Source organism: Panthera tigris, chromosome X (genome assembly GCF_018350195.1).
Source record: "Panthera tigris isolate Pti1 chromosome X, P.tigris_Pti1_mat1.1, whole genome shotgun sequence".
Classification (NCBI taxonomy): domain Eukaryota; kingdom Metazoa; phylum Chordata; class Mammalia; order Carnivora; family Felidae; genus Panthera; species Panthera tigris.
Genome location: NC_056677.1, coordinates 106,344,851 through 106,360,033, shown reverse-complemented (window position 1 = coordinate 106,360,033; position 15,183 = coordinate 106,344,851). Strand labels below are relative to the sequence as shown.

Sequence of the window (15,183 nt, the reverse complement as noted above, 5' to 3'; positions counted from 1 at the left end):
TGGATATAATAGATGTGAGTATAGTTTTTAAACTGTGTCATGCAGGATACACCGTCAGGAAATTGCACACAGGCCTTTTACCTCAACTTTAGGGCCCCATCTCAGGCTACAAAGACTCTTAGTTCATGTCTCTTTCCTTCCATAGCTTCAGTGAACACTGTCCCTTGTGTGCTTACTTATTGAAGCTTGGTTCATAGCATAGGATAGGGCCTATAGCAGACACACAGGCTCTTTTAATATTCAGGGTTAACCTGCTACCCATTGATAACATTTGCAAATAATGGGTGTCTCAAAGTTTACACTGGTCCCTGATCTAGAATAGTTTACTTTAATAGTTTACTAACTATAGTAGTTAGACTTTAGATACAGCAAAGCAGAGCTGTTTTTTTTTTTTTTTTTTTGGAAATGCCCTCCTTTCCCATTATACTGCTGCCCACATAATCATTTCATCTATTTCCCTAGTAAGGAGGAAATGACCATATTTGATTCATTACTTTCATTATTTGCCAGCTGTTAACAAACAGTTCTTTTTCAGTAGTTCTCAGATTTGCCCTTCAGTGGTACAGGTAAATTCAGCTAGCTAAGACTCTGGTCATTCTCTGACTCATTTCCTATAACGTTTACTTAATTGGCCTCCTCACTGTCATAGGGAAAGGATATAACATTTGTCAAGCAACTACTTGAAGCTAGGCAATGTATAGTTCCAACTGAATTCTCCTAGCATTCCAGTAAAGTATAATTTTCTGGTATAATTTTCTCCACTTGAAACTGTCTCAGAGAGGTTAAATGCTTGCTTAGAAACACATGTGTAGTGAATGATAATGATTCACACCAGGTTTTTGCTATTTCCTCTACACCAAATTGCCTCTCACTACACCATGCTGCTTTCTACACTGCCCCCTCTACATGCTATATGGACTGCGGCAGTGTCACCTCTGCTGCAACTTTTGACCATGCCATTCCATTCATTAAAAATATAACTTCCTGTATTTTCTGATTATGAAAGTAATATATGATTGTTGAAGGAAATTTGCAAAATAAAAGTATTTCTGGCCAATCTCTTTTTGTATATATAACATATATAAGTAATTGCTGTTAAATTATATATACTATATATGAAGTTTGGTAACATTTTACTTAGCATTATGTTGTACTTTCCTATATCAGTAGTAAAATTTATTGTAAATAATTTAAGTATAATATATATCCCGTGGACGTACTATAAATGATCTATTCCCCAATTGTTGATCATTTAGGTTGTCTCCAATTTTTCACTATTATAAATAATGCTAAAGTGAAAGTCCTTATACATAAATCTTTGTGCACATTTCTGATTATTTCCTTAGGATAAATTCCTAGAAGTGGAATTACTGGGTCAAAGGGTATGAACATTTTTAAGACTCTTGATGCATATTGCCAAATTGCTTTCCAGAAAGGTTGTACCAATTTACACTCCCTGCAGCAATGTATGAGAGTGCCCGTCTCACCGCCCCCTCGTCAACATTGAGTATTATCATTTTTTTAATCTTCAAAAAATGGTATTATGTTTTAATTTGCATTTATTTGTTTACTAGTGAGATTGAACATTATTTTTGTATTTATTAGCCATTTGTATTTGTTCTTCTGTGAGTTGTCTGTTTTTTCTTTTTGCTCATTTTTCTATTGGGGTCTTAGTGTTTTCTTTCTAATTAATGTGTATGAGATCTTTATATAGTTCAGATGTTAGCATCCCATTAATTGTTAAAACTCTTTACTAAATATCCCTGGATTACCATCCTGAATTTCCTCATTACTTCCCTGTTTACCCCTTTTCATGATACGGAAATAAATCTACTTAGCCTTCCCTTTATCCGTTGCTCTCATTTGCATCCTGAACCTTTTTCTCTCTTGGCTGATCTTCTAAACTATACCTTCCTTATTAATCCTATATAAAGTAATGGGAATGAAGTTGAGATAGCTGACATTTTACTTCCTAGATATTTTTCAGCTGTCAATTAAAACATATTCACTATTATTACTTGAAATAAAAGATTTATTACTTTGTGCAGTTGTTCTGAGTTTGTCTCTATTGATGTAAGCTTCTAAAGATTAGGAACTTTATGTAATATACTTTCTACAGTAATTCACAAAGTACAATATATAGGCATTTGCTTTAATATTTTTGAGATGGAAGAATATTATAAAGTGGGGTTTTGTATATGCATGTTAAAAATGTTTCTTTCTTAAGGACTGTGGTAATAAAATGTTATTTTTTCTCTCTTTTTCTTTCATCTCCTATGTCAATTTAAAAAAGGAAGCAATAGAGGCTTTTAATGTTCCTAATAGTAGCAAATTCATCTTTATGCTGAGTACCAGAGCTGGGGGTCTCGGAATTAACTTGGCAAGTGCTGATGTGGTTATACTATATGATTCAGACTGGAATCCACAGGTTGATCTACAAGCTATGGTTAGTAATCTTCAATGACGCCAGAAATTTATCTTAGCTCAGAATATTATTGTTAATATATACAGCACAGACGTAAATAATGATAAAAGGGTAACTATTTTTTGGGAGGTTTTCAAGATGTTGAAATAGATTATCCTGGAAAACAAAAGATGCTGTGCCAATTGCAAAACAAAAAAGGAAACAAAAACAAACACACATATACCCCAGACCCAATGATAGATAGTATTTGTGTGTTTATTTTGACTTTTATCATGAAACATTAATATTTTTTCCCACTCCTGAATATTGAAGGGGACATATACGTACGTCTTAATGAAAAGGGTTAAAAAGTCAATCTGTCAGTATTAATTCTGCTTAATATGTAAATATATTAAAATCCTTAGCACTGAAATTGGGAGAGATATGATTTTACCTTTTGTAATAAAACATTTGAGGTGAGGAGGTAAAAAGGTAACAAAAGAATATATTCCAGGAAAATGTTTGCTACCTAAGGATAGCATTAGAAACAATCCTACCCTTTTGGGGCACCTGGGTGGCTCATTTGGTTAAGCATCCGGCTCTGTGATGAGCTTGGAACCTGGTTAAGATTCTCTGCCCCTGTCTCCCTCTGCCCCTCTCCTGCTTGCATGTGTGCACACACACACTCTTTCTCTTTCTCAAACAAAACTAAACTATCCTACCCTTTAAAAAATTTTTCAAGGAGCTATTTCTCTTCCTTTTCATCATGGTGTCATTTACTAAATTAGAGCTACATCTGTCAGTGTGACTCACATTTTAAGATAAAGAAATTTAATTTCAGATGTACAGAGATGCAAAACAGCTATGCACTCAAAATCCCAATAAATTATGGGATAATTTATTCTCTTTGGAAGCAATTAAAGTCATGTCAATGAGGCATAGCTTAGAAGTTCTTCCTTTTTTATTAAATTTTTTTAACGTTTATTTATTTTTGAGACAGAGAGAGCTAGAGCATGAACGGGGTGGGTCGGAGAGAGAGGGAGACACAGAATCCAAAACAGGCTCCAGGCTCTGAGCTGTCAGCACAGAGCCCGATGCGGGGCTCGAACTCACGGACCACGAGATCATGACCTGAGCCGAAGTCGGCCGCTTAGCTGACTGAGCCACCCAGGCGCCCCAAGTTCTTCCTTTTTTAAAAATTTATTTATATATTTGTATTTATATTTTTTGAGACCAAAACTCAGGAGTGCACCCACCACCTTCTTTTTTTTTTATAATAGAGAATTGAAACATATTGACCATCAGGACATTTTTATTTTTAACGTTTACTTTTGAGAGAGAGAGAGAGAGAGAGAGGAACAGAGCACGAGTGGGGGAGGGACAGAGTGAGAGGGAGACACAGAATCTGAAGCAGACTCGAGGCTCTGAGCTATCAGCACGGATCCTGATGTGGGGCTCGAACCCATGAACCATGAGATCATGACCTGACCCGAAGTCGGATGCTTAACCAACTGAACCACCCAGGCACCCCTAGCAGCTTCTGTGTTTTAAAGACACTTCCCTAGCTGTTTTTATATAATCAGTACTTGCCATCTGTCACCTTTCACAACTATAAATCATAGGACTAATTCTAGACCATTATATAGTAAGGATTTTAATATACCATTAATTTTTATGACCCTTTACATCCCTGAATTGCCTCCATAAACAGAAGGAACTGCATGATGATGAGATAAAGCTAACTTTGCCACCACAGCAACCCTTGATAATTACTTTGCCCCTCACAAAATTTCTTGCTAGTGGGGAAGATGTTTGTATTTAGTGGCTTAAATTTATTTAATAAACTCCCTCTAGTCCTCATCTTACAGGGGCTTTGGCTGTTGTCTTTCTGGAAGTTTTCCATTAATGGTATAGTATAATATTTGCAGATTTTTTTGGTCACAGTGATCTGTAGATATTCTTAATATTCATCATCTTCCTTTTTTAAAGCTTATTTGCTTTTGAGAGAGAGAGTGAGCACAGGAAGGGCAGAGAGAGAGGGAGAGAGAGAGAGAATCCCAAACAGGCTCCGTGCTATCAGTGTGGAGCCCAGTGTGGGGCTTGATCCCATGAACTGTGAGATCATGACTTGAGCTGAAATCAAGAGTCAGACACTCAACCGACTGAGTCACCACCACCCCTCATCATCCTTCTTTAAAAAGTGAGCTTTTTAAAGCTCTTTAAAAAGAGAGCTCAGAAACTAATTTTATATCCAGCATTTTATAGCATATGATGGCTATACTATATATTTTATCCAGAATGCCCAATGTCTTACATTAGGATTCTTTCTACTAGGATCGAGCACATCGTATTGGTCAGAAGAAGCCAGTACGTGTGTTCCGTCTCATCACTGACAACACTGTTGAAGAAAGGATTGTAGAAAGAGCAGAGATAAAACTGAGACTTGACTCAATTGTTATACAACAAGGTATTTAAACATATAAACTTAATTAGGTGTTTTTTTGCAAAAACACATGCAATTTTCTTTAAAGGAGATTACTTTTAAAGTTGACAAAAATTTGCAAATTTAGAGGAAAAAAGTCAGTTTTTTTAAATAAGTGCTAATTTAAATCTTTCTAATTTAAAGCCTTGCATTCAGTAATATATGGAGTAGATAGTTGAACATCACTACCTTCTAGGTGAATGCCAATGGCATGTCTTCTGAAGATTCTGATATTAAGCAGCAGTTAAAATGTCTAGGTTAAAACATTTTAAGCAGGTATTAGAGAGTGCCTGTTGGTGGAAAGAAATTTTGATCTGAAAAATGAAGTTTGAACATGAAAAAATATTTCTGTTCTTCTGAGTTTTAGAGTCACATCTGTCAGTGTGACTCACATTTTAAGATAAAGAAATTTAATTTCAGAAGTACAAAGATGCAAAATAGCTTTGCACTCAAAATCCCAATAAATTATGGGATAGTTTACTATTTTTGGAAGCAATTAAAATGTCAGTGAGGCATAGCTTAGAAGTTCTTCCTTTTTTAAAAATTAGAGTTTTACAGAAAAACTTCTATTGAAATAGAAGGTATGGTAGAAGAAAAATTGGTAGGGCTGTTCATTAATATAACTTTAAAGTTCATTAATTGTTCTTTCTCATAAAGCTTGACTTATGGTTAAATGTGGTAGTGTCTGGTTAGAACTATGATGCTGTGCTTTCTCTGGAATATAATTGAAAATACACAACTTTTATTATTAGGAAGACTCATTGACCAACAGTCTAATAAGCTGGCAAAAGAGGAAATGTTGCAAATGATACGTCATGGAGCCACCCATGTTTTTGCTTCTAAAGAAAGTGAGCTGACAGATGAAGATATTACAACTCTCCTAGAAAGAGGGGAAAAGAAGGTTCGTTAAAATGGCATTTGTTTTCATGATGAATTGCTTTAATATCAACATACTTTGGCATGCTTCTTGTATTTGCATCATTTCAAATGCATGTTTAAAATAATTCCTGTTCTCTCTAAGGATTTGTAGATTGATACCCAGAGGTGGTTTAGGGTTTTTTAGTTTAGTTTTTGGCGATAAACACTAAGAAGTAGAGTTTAAAATTGAGTGACCTTATACCTTATTTTTATTGAAAATGATGTTGATATTTACTTAAAAGCCAAATAAATTTCATTTTTAATCACATCTATCAGGACCACATTTTTACAACTCCCATTTTTTTGCACTGTATTAGAAATTATCTACTGATAAATTGCATTGAATGAAATCTCTTGTGAACATTTCATGAAATATTAAAGGATCATTTGTTAAAGTCTAATAAGCTGTTTCAGACTATTACAGTTTTGTGTTGAATTTATCTCTTTTATTTTAAAAATTATGGATAATTTCAAATATAAGTAAGAGTAGACTGAAATCAAAGTGTGACTACATCTTCAGTGATAAAAGATTTTAAAGAAAGCCTAATAGAGAATACCTGAATAACCATTTAAATATTTAAAATACTTGAAGTTAAATTTATATTCACTTAATGTTAGCATTGTATTCTTACCTTGTAAATTAACCGATTGGATATTTCATGTCAAAACCTCACTTCTAAAGAGAGTCCACAGATTTTTATAAGCAGTTCAGTGATAATTTTCTAATTTCAATGTATTGAACTTTAGACTGCAGAGATGAATGAACGCTTGCAGAAAATGGGAGAATCTTCTCTGAGAAATTTTAGAATGGACACTGAACAAAGTTTGTACAAGTTTGAAGGAGAAGATTATAGAGAAAAACAGAAGGTAACCTTTTACCTTAACCACTAGACTCTCAAATTAGCATTTCTCCCCATAACCATTATTAAAAAACACTGGCAGGGGAGCCTCGCTGGCTCAGTCCGAAGTGTATGCGACTCTTGGTCTTGGGGTTGTGAGTTCAAGCCTCATGTTGGGTGTAGAGATTACTTTAAAAAATAAATAAAATTAAAATGATAATAAAATAAAATAACCATTGGCACTTAACTCTTACAGTGCTCTGCTATGGAGTAAAATTTGCTGTAAATCAGAAGATCTCATGCAAGTGTTATCTTTTAATATATTCTGCTAGATTATTATTAGTACCATAATCTTCATCATTGTATTTGCTGCTGTTGCTACTGCTACTCTTGTTTTTGAGAAGCAGTGTAGGATTGTGGTTGAGTTCCTGGATTCTGAAGCTGAAATCCCAACTGTGTCACTAATTGACTTTGGGTACTCATTTTTCTCCCCTGTCAAATTGAGGGTACAGTAATACACTGCATGGACAACAAGAGTCCTTTGAGGAAGTGGGAGTTTTACTTATTTTGTTTAAAATTATGGCTATAACTAAATTAAAAAAAATTTTTTTAACGTTTATTTATTAGAGACCGAGAGAGACAGAGCATGTGCATGGGAGGGGCAGAGAGAGGAGGAGACACGGAATCTGAAGCAGGCTGCAGGCTCTTAGCTGTCAGCACAGAGCCTGATGTGGGGCTCGAACTCACAAATCGGGAGACCATGACCTGAGCTGAAGTTGGACACTCAACAGACTGAGCCACCCAGGCGCCCCTATAACTAAAATTTAAAAAATTTTTTTAACTTAAAAAATTTTTTTAAATATTTATTTAGTTTTGAGAGAAAGAGTGTGAGCAGGGGAGGGGCAGAGAGAGGGAGACACAGAATCCAAAGCAGGCTCCAAGTTCTGAGCTATCAGCACAGAGCCTGATGTGGGGCTCGAACCTATGAACTGTGAGAGAGAGCATGACCTGAACTGAAGTTAAATGCTTGACTGAGTGAGCTACCCAGGTGCCCCTAAATTTTTTTAAATTTTAAATGACTTTAGACTTTATTACAAAAGATAGTATGGAGTTCACATGTATCCTTTACTCAGCTTCCCCTAATGCTAACAATTTACATGATCATAGTACAATTATCAAGTCCAGGAAAAAAACACATTTCCTCCCTAATGTTCTTTCTCTGTTCCAGGAAATACAATCCAGGGTCTCAACATTGCAATTTTTAAAAATGGAGCTTTATTTAAAAAAATTTATTTTAATGTTTATTTATTTTTGAGAAAGGGAGACAGACAGAGACAGAGCATAAGCAGGGGAGGGGCAGTGAGAGAGAGGGAGACACAGAATCCAAAGCAGGCTCCAAGAGCCGAATGTGGGGCTTGAACCCATGAACCATGAGATCATGACCTGAGCCGAAGTTGGACGCTTACCTGACTGAGCCACCCAGCCACCCCTGAAGCCTTATTTTAAAGAGCAGTTTAGATTCACAGCAAAATCAAGCAGAAAATGGAAAGAGTTCCCATATTCTCCCTGCCCCAAACAAACATAGCCTACTGCACTACCAGTATCCCATATCAGAGTGGTATATTTGTTAAAATTGAACTGACACTGATACATCATTATCATTCAAAGTCCATCTTTTATGTTAGAGTTCACTATTGGTGTTGTACATTCTGTGGGTATGGATAAATGTATGATGACATGTATCCACCATTAGAGTATCATGCAGAATAGTTTCACTGCCCTAAAAGTCCTTGGTACACTACCTATTCATTTCTCTGTCTCTACAGCCTCTGGCAACCACTGATCTTTGTACTGTCATCATAGTTTTGCATTTTCCAGAATATTATATAGTTGGAATCCTAGAGTATGTAGCCTTTTCAGATTGGCTTCTTTCACTTAGTAGTATGCATTTAAGGTGGCTTCTGTTTTTTTCATGGCTTGATAGCTCTTTTCTTTTTAGTGCTGAGTAATACTCCATTGTCTGGATGTATTACAATTTATTTATTCATTCACCTACTGAAGGACACCCTGGTTGCTTCCAAGTTTTGGCAGTTATGAACAAAGCTCTCATAAAAACCCATGTGCAGGTTTTTGGATGGACAGAGAGTTTAACTCCTTTGGGTAGTTACCAAGGAGCATGGTTGCTAGAGTACATGGTAAGTTTATGTTTAGTATTGTAAGAAGCTGCCAACTCTTCTTGCATTCCTATGAGCAGTGAATGAGAGTTCCTGTTGCTCCACATTCTCACTAGCATTTGGTGTTGTCAATGTTCTGGATTTTGGCCATTCTAACAGGTGTGTAGTAGTATCTCATTGTTCTCATTGTATTTCACTGACAGAAGATGTTCAGCCTATTTGCATTTGCTTATTTCCATCTGTATGTCTTCTTTGGCAAGGCATCTTTTCAGATCCTTTGCCCATTTTTATTTTTATTTATTTATTTTTAAATTTTTAATGTTTATTTATTTTTGAGAGAGAGAGAGAATGTATGAGCAGGGGAGGAGCAGAGAGAGAGGGAGACACAGACTCAGAAGCAGGCTCCAGGCTCTGAGCCGTCAGCACAGAGCCAGATGTGGGGCTCGAACTCACGGAAGGTGAAATAATGACCCGAGCTGAAGTCAGACGCCCAACCGACTGAGCTACCCAGATGCCCCATTTGCCCATTTTTAAAATCAGGTTGTTTGTGGGGCACCTCACTGTCTCTGTCAGTAGAGCATGTGACTCTGGTTCTTGGGGTTTGTGAGTTCAAGCCCCATCTTTGGTGTGGAGCCTACTTAAAAAAACACCTAAAATCAGGTTGTTTTCTTATTGTTGAATTTTAGGAGTTTTTTGTATATTTTGGATAATAGTCATTTATGAGCTATGTTTTGCAAATATTTTCTGTCATTCTGAGCCTGTCTTCTCATTCTGTTGACCCAGATTGCATTTTTTTTGCTGATATTTTTAGGCTCTTTTAATCTGTGTTCTCAGTATTTCTTTGTCTTTCCCAGTTTTTACCATTTTGAAGAGTATTGGTCAGTTATTTTGTAGTTTGTCTCTCATTTTGGATTTGTCTGACATTATCTCATGATTGGATTATGTATTTTTTGGCAAGAATGCCATGGAAGAGATGTTATGTCCTCAGTACATCTTACCAGGGAATATAAGATGTTGCTGTGTTGTATTATAGGGACTGTTAACCTTGGTCACTTAGTTGAGGTGGTGTCTTCTGGGTTTCTTCACTGTAGAGTTACCATTTTCCCTTTGTACTTGATAAATATCTTGGGGAATATACTCCTCAAACATACCCATTGATTTAAGCATGTATTGGAGTTTGCCTGCAATAGTTATTATTGTGGTGTTTGCCTAATAGTAATTTTGTTTTCCTTTCATTCCTCCTACACTTATTAGTGGAGAGTTTTCTGTAAGGAAGACCTGTCCCTTCCCATTTATATATATACTCAGTTATTTATATCAGCATGGACTCATGGATATTTATTTCACTTTCTGAGTTATAATATAATTTTATCATTTTGTTTGCTGAAATTGTTCTATAAGGCTGTTATATTTTTAACTCACAGAAATGAATTTTGTTAAAATAAGAAAGCTTATTTTGGATATTGATTTTACTGAAGAATGAGAGGTGAGCCATTTTAGTTTGCATTGCAACTAGTATGCTGTTAATGCTCTGTTGCTATCATTATTTCTGGTAGTTTTTAGTGTCTTCACTTACATCTATTTGGTGGTTCTATCTGTAATCTTAGTTTAGACTGTTTACGTTTTGTTCTGATGAGATGAATGTGATGGCTTGCATGCATAAGGTAGAAATTGTTTTCTAGATCTCATTGTGTGGTATGAATTTTGTAAATTTTACAGTTATTTCCATGGTAATAAGAGTGTTTTATAAAGTGGAAAAATATTAAACAGCGAAAAGTCTAAATATCAGTGGATCTTCATATCTACATTCTTAGAGTAAAATTAGACTTAGTAAAATATTTGTCTTTCTAATACATCAGGTTTTCCTGTGCTTCCATTTCTAGCAAAATAATGTACACATATAGAGAAATTTTAGTAATAATTATGATGACTTGTGTTTTTATAATTGAATGGCCAAATCAGATTTTTAAAAATATTCTGACTTGAGATTACCTTTTATTTCTGGCTTTTCATATTTTCTAGATAGGTTCAAAAAATAGGTTAATATTATCCTTTGAAGAGAATTGAAAACATAGAAGAATGTTGTTTGTACATAAATCATGGGAATTATATAATGAGGTAGATGTTCATATATGATTTGTTGAACCAGTTGCATTACTTTACAGCCATGTCTGTCTGGTAAATTAAATCATAATGACTGACATTGATCCTGAAGAAATCAACTTGAATTAGTTTGTATTAATGTACTCTTATCTAAAACTAATTCAGCACCATTTGGTGTTTTTCAAAGTTTGGGAATTGACCCTTAATGCTTATTCCAAATTTGAATACCTAGACTTGCATATAAGTTTGGGTTAAATGGCCAGTATGTTACTTTTGATTAAGTTAATTTAAATTATTATTGATTTATTTTCATCCCAATTGAGACAAATAACATATTGGTTATTAATAAAACATCTTTTCTGTTACTATCCTCTCACGTTAACTCAGTTGAGGGGAAAAAAACAAAACTCATTTCACTGGGTATTTTTACTTTATGTAAACTTACATTATACTATCTGTAAGCTTTTAGTATACTATCTGTATACTATTTCGTAAGCTTTTAGAGTTAAAAGATAACTTAAAGGTCATTTAGTCCGACCTTTTTTGTAATTAAGAAATCCCATCTAGAGCATGTAGGACAGTTATCCAGCCTCTATTTACATGTGGTCATGTTGGGGATCATACTCCTCTTGGGAGAGTTCATTTCACTGTTTTATGTTTTTTGCTTCTCATAACACTTCTTATTTGACTTACAAGCTCCTTTATGGAAGACGTTATTTTATTCATCTTTGTATCCATGACACTGACTTGTAAATAATAAAATAGGTACTTATGACATATTTGTTAAATTATATCAAGTAGCAGTTTACTTTCCCCATTGGTTTTAACCTTATGGCTCAAAAGAGAACTGTGTTCTCTTCTACTTGATAGACTTTTACATATGTGAATGCCACCATTATGTCTGTCTTTAGTCTTCCCTTCTCTGGACACTGAGAGTTTATAGATCTCTGACCATCTTAGTCATCTTGGTTTATCATCCATTCTTAAAATAGGATACCAAGGTTGGAACTCAACCCTCAGATAGAATCAAATAGAGTGGTATTAATTATAGATTAATGGCCTCTTTTGTGTACAGGCACTAGGATAGACACTCTGAAACCAAAAAAAAATATCTGAACTGGAAAACCATCTCTTGAGACTCCAGAATTTTGGATTGTCAGTTTTGCCTATTGGCTTTTAAATTGTATTTTCTAGTTAATATTGGGGTAAAGTCTTTTAAAGCGACCTAACCATTGTTCACCCAACTTTGGATATTTAATAATAATTTACATTTACCTCCTGGCAGTTTATTTAATACCTTCACTTACATGGTCACATTTAATCCTAAAGTTAGGTTATCACTATTCCCACTTCATAGAGGGAGAAATTAATCTTCCCCAAGTTCTACAACTGGTAAAGTGGCAGAACCTGGTTTCAAATTCAGGTCTTTCTGATTCCACTGACTTTTCCCACAGCTGTCTTACTAAGACCTTACTTCATTTTACATCTTTTTAAAAAATTTGTTTATTTACATTTGAGAGAGAGAGACAGAGACAGAGACAGAGTGTGCGAGTGGGAAAGGGGCAGAGAGAGAGAGATGGAGACAGAATCTGAAGCAGGCTCCAGGCTCTGAGCTGTCAGCACAGAGTCCTACTTGGGGCTTGAACTCATGAGCTGGTGAGATCATGACCTGAGCTGAAGTTGGATGCTCAACTGACTGAGCCACCCACGTGCCCCAAGACCTTACTTAACTCTTGATTAGAAGGGACACATGCCTGTTGTGTTGATATTCATCATACTCCATTCAGCTATTTCTAATTCATACACTTGACACTGTCACCAGAATCAATGTTAGTCTTCCATCTGTATTAGATACTGTGTATTCATTTTAACATAAAATACTAATCTGTGCAAATTCTTCCCAATTATTAAGGAAGAACTAGGTTTTTTTTTTAATAAGAATTAAACTTATTTACAAAAAAAAAAAAAGGAAAAAGATAAGCATCCTTGAACCTGAACTTGGCCTGTATGGTACAAGGTTTTGGAACTTGGGATACATAATTGTGACATCTAAAGCAAGTTTGATTCTTCCTAATAGCTTTAGTTTTCTCATGCTTGTGCAACTTTGCTGTGTCTGATTTTTTATAAACATTTTGGAATAATTAAATTCCTTGTTCTTACTGTGTATAGCTTGGGATGGTGGAATGGATCGAACCTCCTAAACGAGAACGCAAAGCAAACTACGCAGTGGATGCCTACTTTAGAGAGGCTTTACGTGTCAGTGAGCCAAAGGTTCCAAAGGTAAAAAAGAATGAGCTCTGTTGTTATGCTCTACAGCAGAATTCTCCTATAACATGGTCTGTGATTTAGATTGATTTATATTAGTGTGAAATTATAGTCTTTAAAATATAACAACAATGTAGAAAAGTAGCTGGTATGCCCAGCCTTATATAAAGGGACTTATTATATTTATTTTTCTATATATTAAAGAAATAAAGATAAGTATGTTCACTTCATGTACTGAAAACAAATATGTGTGTAATGCATTTCCCCCCATAGGCTCCCCGACCTCCAAAGCAGCCAAATGTTCAGGATTTTCAGTTTTTCCCACCACGTTTGTTTGAGCTCCTGGAAAAGGAAATTCTTTATTACAGGAAGACAATAGGCTATAAGGTAATTTTTCAAGTATTTATTATTTTTAAAAGTTTTCAGATTAGTATAATTTTTTTGAGGAGAGAGTGTGTGCATGCAGGTGGGGGAAGGGTAGAGGAAGAGGGAGAGAGGAAATCTTAAGCAGGCTCCAGCAAGCGTGAAGCCTGATGTGGGGCTTGATCCCACAAACTGTGAGATCATGACCTGTGCTAAAATTAAGACTCAGATGCTTAACTAAGCCACCCAGGAAGCCCTATAATCTAATCTTTTAAGCTAATATAATCTGTTAAAGTAGACTGGAAAGAATTCCATTTTCATGTGAGAGAACATCAGAGTAATTCAAAATAGTGGTGTTTTTAAAACCAAAGAGGAAGTTTAACTAGAAGTAAAGCATCAAACTATCAAGTCATCAATAGGATGAATTTGAAATGGGATTAATGGAGAATTATCCAATATTTCAAAAATAGTGATAACATTATTTTAATAATGCTAGTGTTTGGTCAAAGACTGTGTAGAAATAACAATCGAACAATTAATTAGAAGTGAATATATGATAGATGACAGGAGGTTTTTTTAAAATCATTTTCCTTAATAATATCAAGAAATGACACTTTTGTATTTATTGTTCTTGGGTTGATGAAAGCACTGTTGGTGGTTATTTGTTGCCACGTAGGTGTTAAAGCTAATAATAAACATTATAATGAATTTTAACATTTTAAAATGATCTTTTAGATGAGTGCCTGTGTGGCTCAGTTGGTTAAGTGTCTATTTTGGTTCAGGTCTTGATCTCAAGGTCATGAGATGGAGCTCCACTTCTGGCTCTGTGCTGACAGCATGGAGCCTGCTTGGGATTCTTTCTCTCCCACTCTCTCTGCTCCTCTCCCCACTCACACACACTCTCTCAAAATAAATGAATAAACATTTAAAAAAAACTTTAAAAAATGATAGCTTGGAAATCAAAACTCTTAATTTTTAAGTAGATAGGAACCCGTTTTTATTGAGTGAAATGTTTGTCACCCTAAAGCTTTCACACTGAGAGATTAAGCATACCTGGTTATTTCTATATGCTGAAACTCACTTTCTGGTGAATGGAAAGGGATGACCAAGGTATAAAATTCAGTAGTATAAACAAAATTATAAAAAATATTAACACTAGGGACTGGGTGGCTCAGTCGGTTAAGTGTCCAACTCTGGATTTTGGCTCAGATCATGATCTCATGGTTCGTGAGTTCAAGCCCCATGTTGGTCTCTGCGCTGTCGGTGTAGAGCCTGCTTGGGATTCTCTCTGTCCCTTCCCTTCTCTTTCTCTTTCTCAAAAATAAATAAATAAACTTAAAAAATATTAACACTATTGTAGTTTTATGAGCTTTTCTGTTTCATGCATTGGAAGCTATGCTTTAATTTATTTTGTGAACCTTTATCACAAGTGGAACTATACCCAATTATTTTGATTAGTAGCTGTAATGTGTCTAGAACAGCTTCATGTATATAAGATGCTTAGTTCATTTATATTTTGAAAGTAGAGTGAATTTCTAGAGTATTTCTACTGTTTGTCCAGAGTGAGAGCAGTACCATTTGAAATGGAGCAAAAAAGGTTTGCTTGCTATTTATGTACTAAATTTCAATATATAT

At 35.1% G+C, this 15,183-nt stretch overlaps 1 protein-coding gene across 7 annotated transcripts in view; it reads left to right on the top strand.

Annotated features, from left to right (window-relative positions):
• Nucleotides 1-15,183, top strand: part of SMARCA1 (SWI/SNF related, matrix associated, actin dependent regulator of chromatin, subfamily a, member 1) — a 72,106-nt gene that overhangs the window by 27,231 nt on the left and 29,692 nt on the right. For 5 of the 7 annotated variants that reach the window (XM_042974677.1, XM_042974676.1, XM_042974681.1 and 2 more), the window contains exons 13-19: nt 1,347-1,382; nt 2,294-2,446; nt 4,739-4,871; nt 5,639-5,787; nt 6,552-6,671; nt 13,090-13,200; nt 13,459-13,572. In XM_042974677.1, the coding sequence (XP_042830611.1) occupies nt 1,347-1,382; nt 2,294-2,446; nt 4,739-4,871; nt 5,639-5,787; nt 6,552-6,671; nt 13,090-13,200; nt 13,459-13,572 (816 nt within the window). The remainder of the gene's footprint in view (nt 1-1,346; nt 1,383-2,293; nt 2,447-4,738; nt 4,872-5,638; nt 5,788-6,551; nt 6,672-13,089; nt 13,201-13,458; nt 13,573-15,183) is intronic. The other 2 variants (XM_042974678.1, XM_042974682.1) reach the window with 1 other exon arrangement.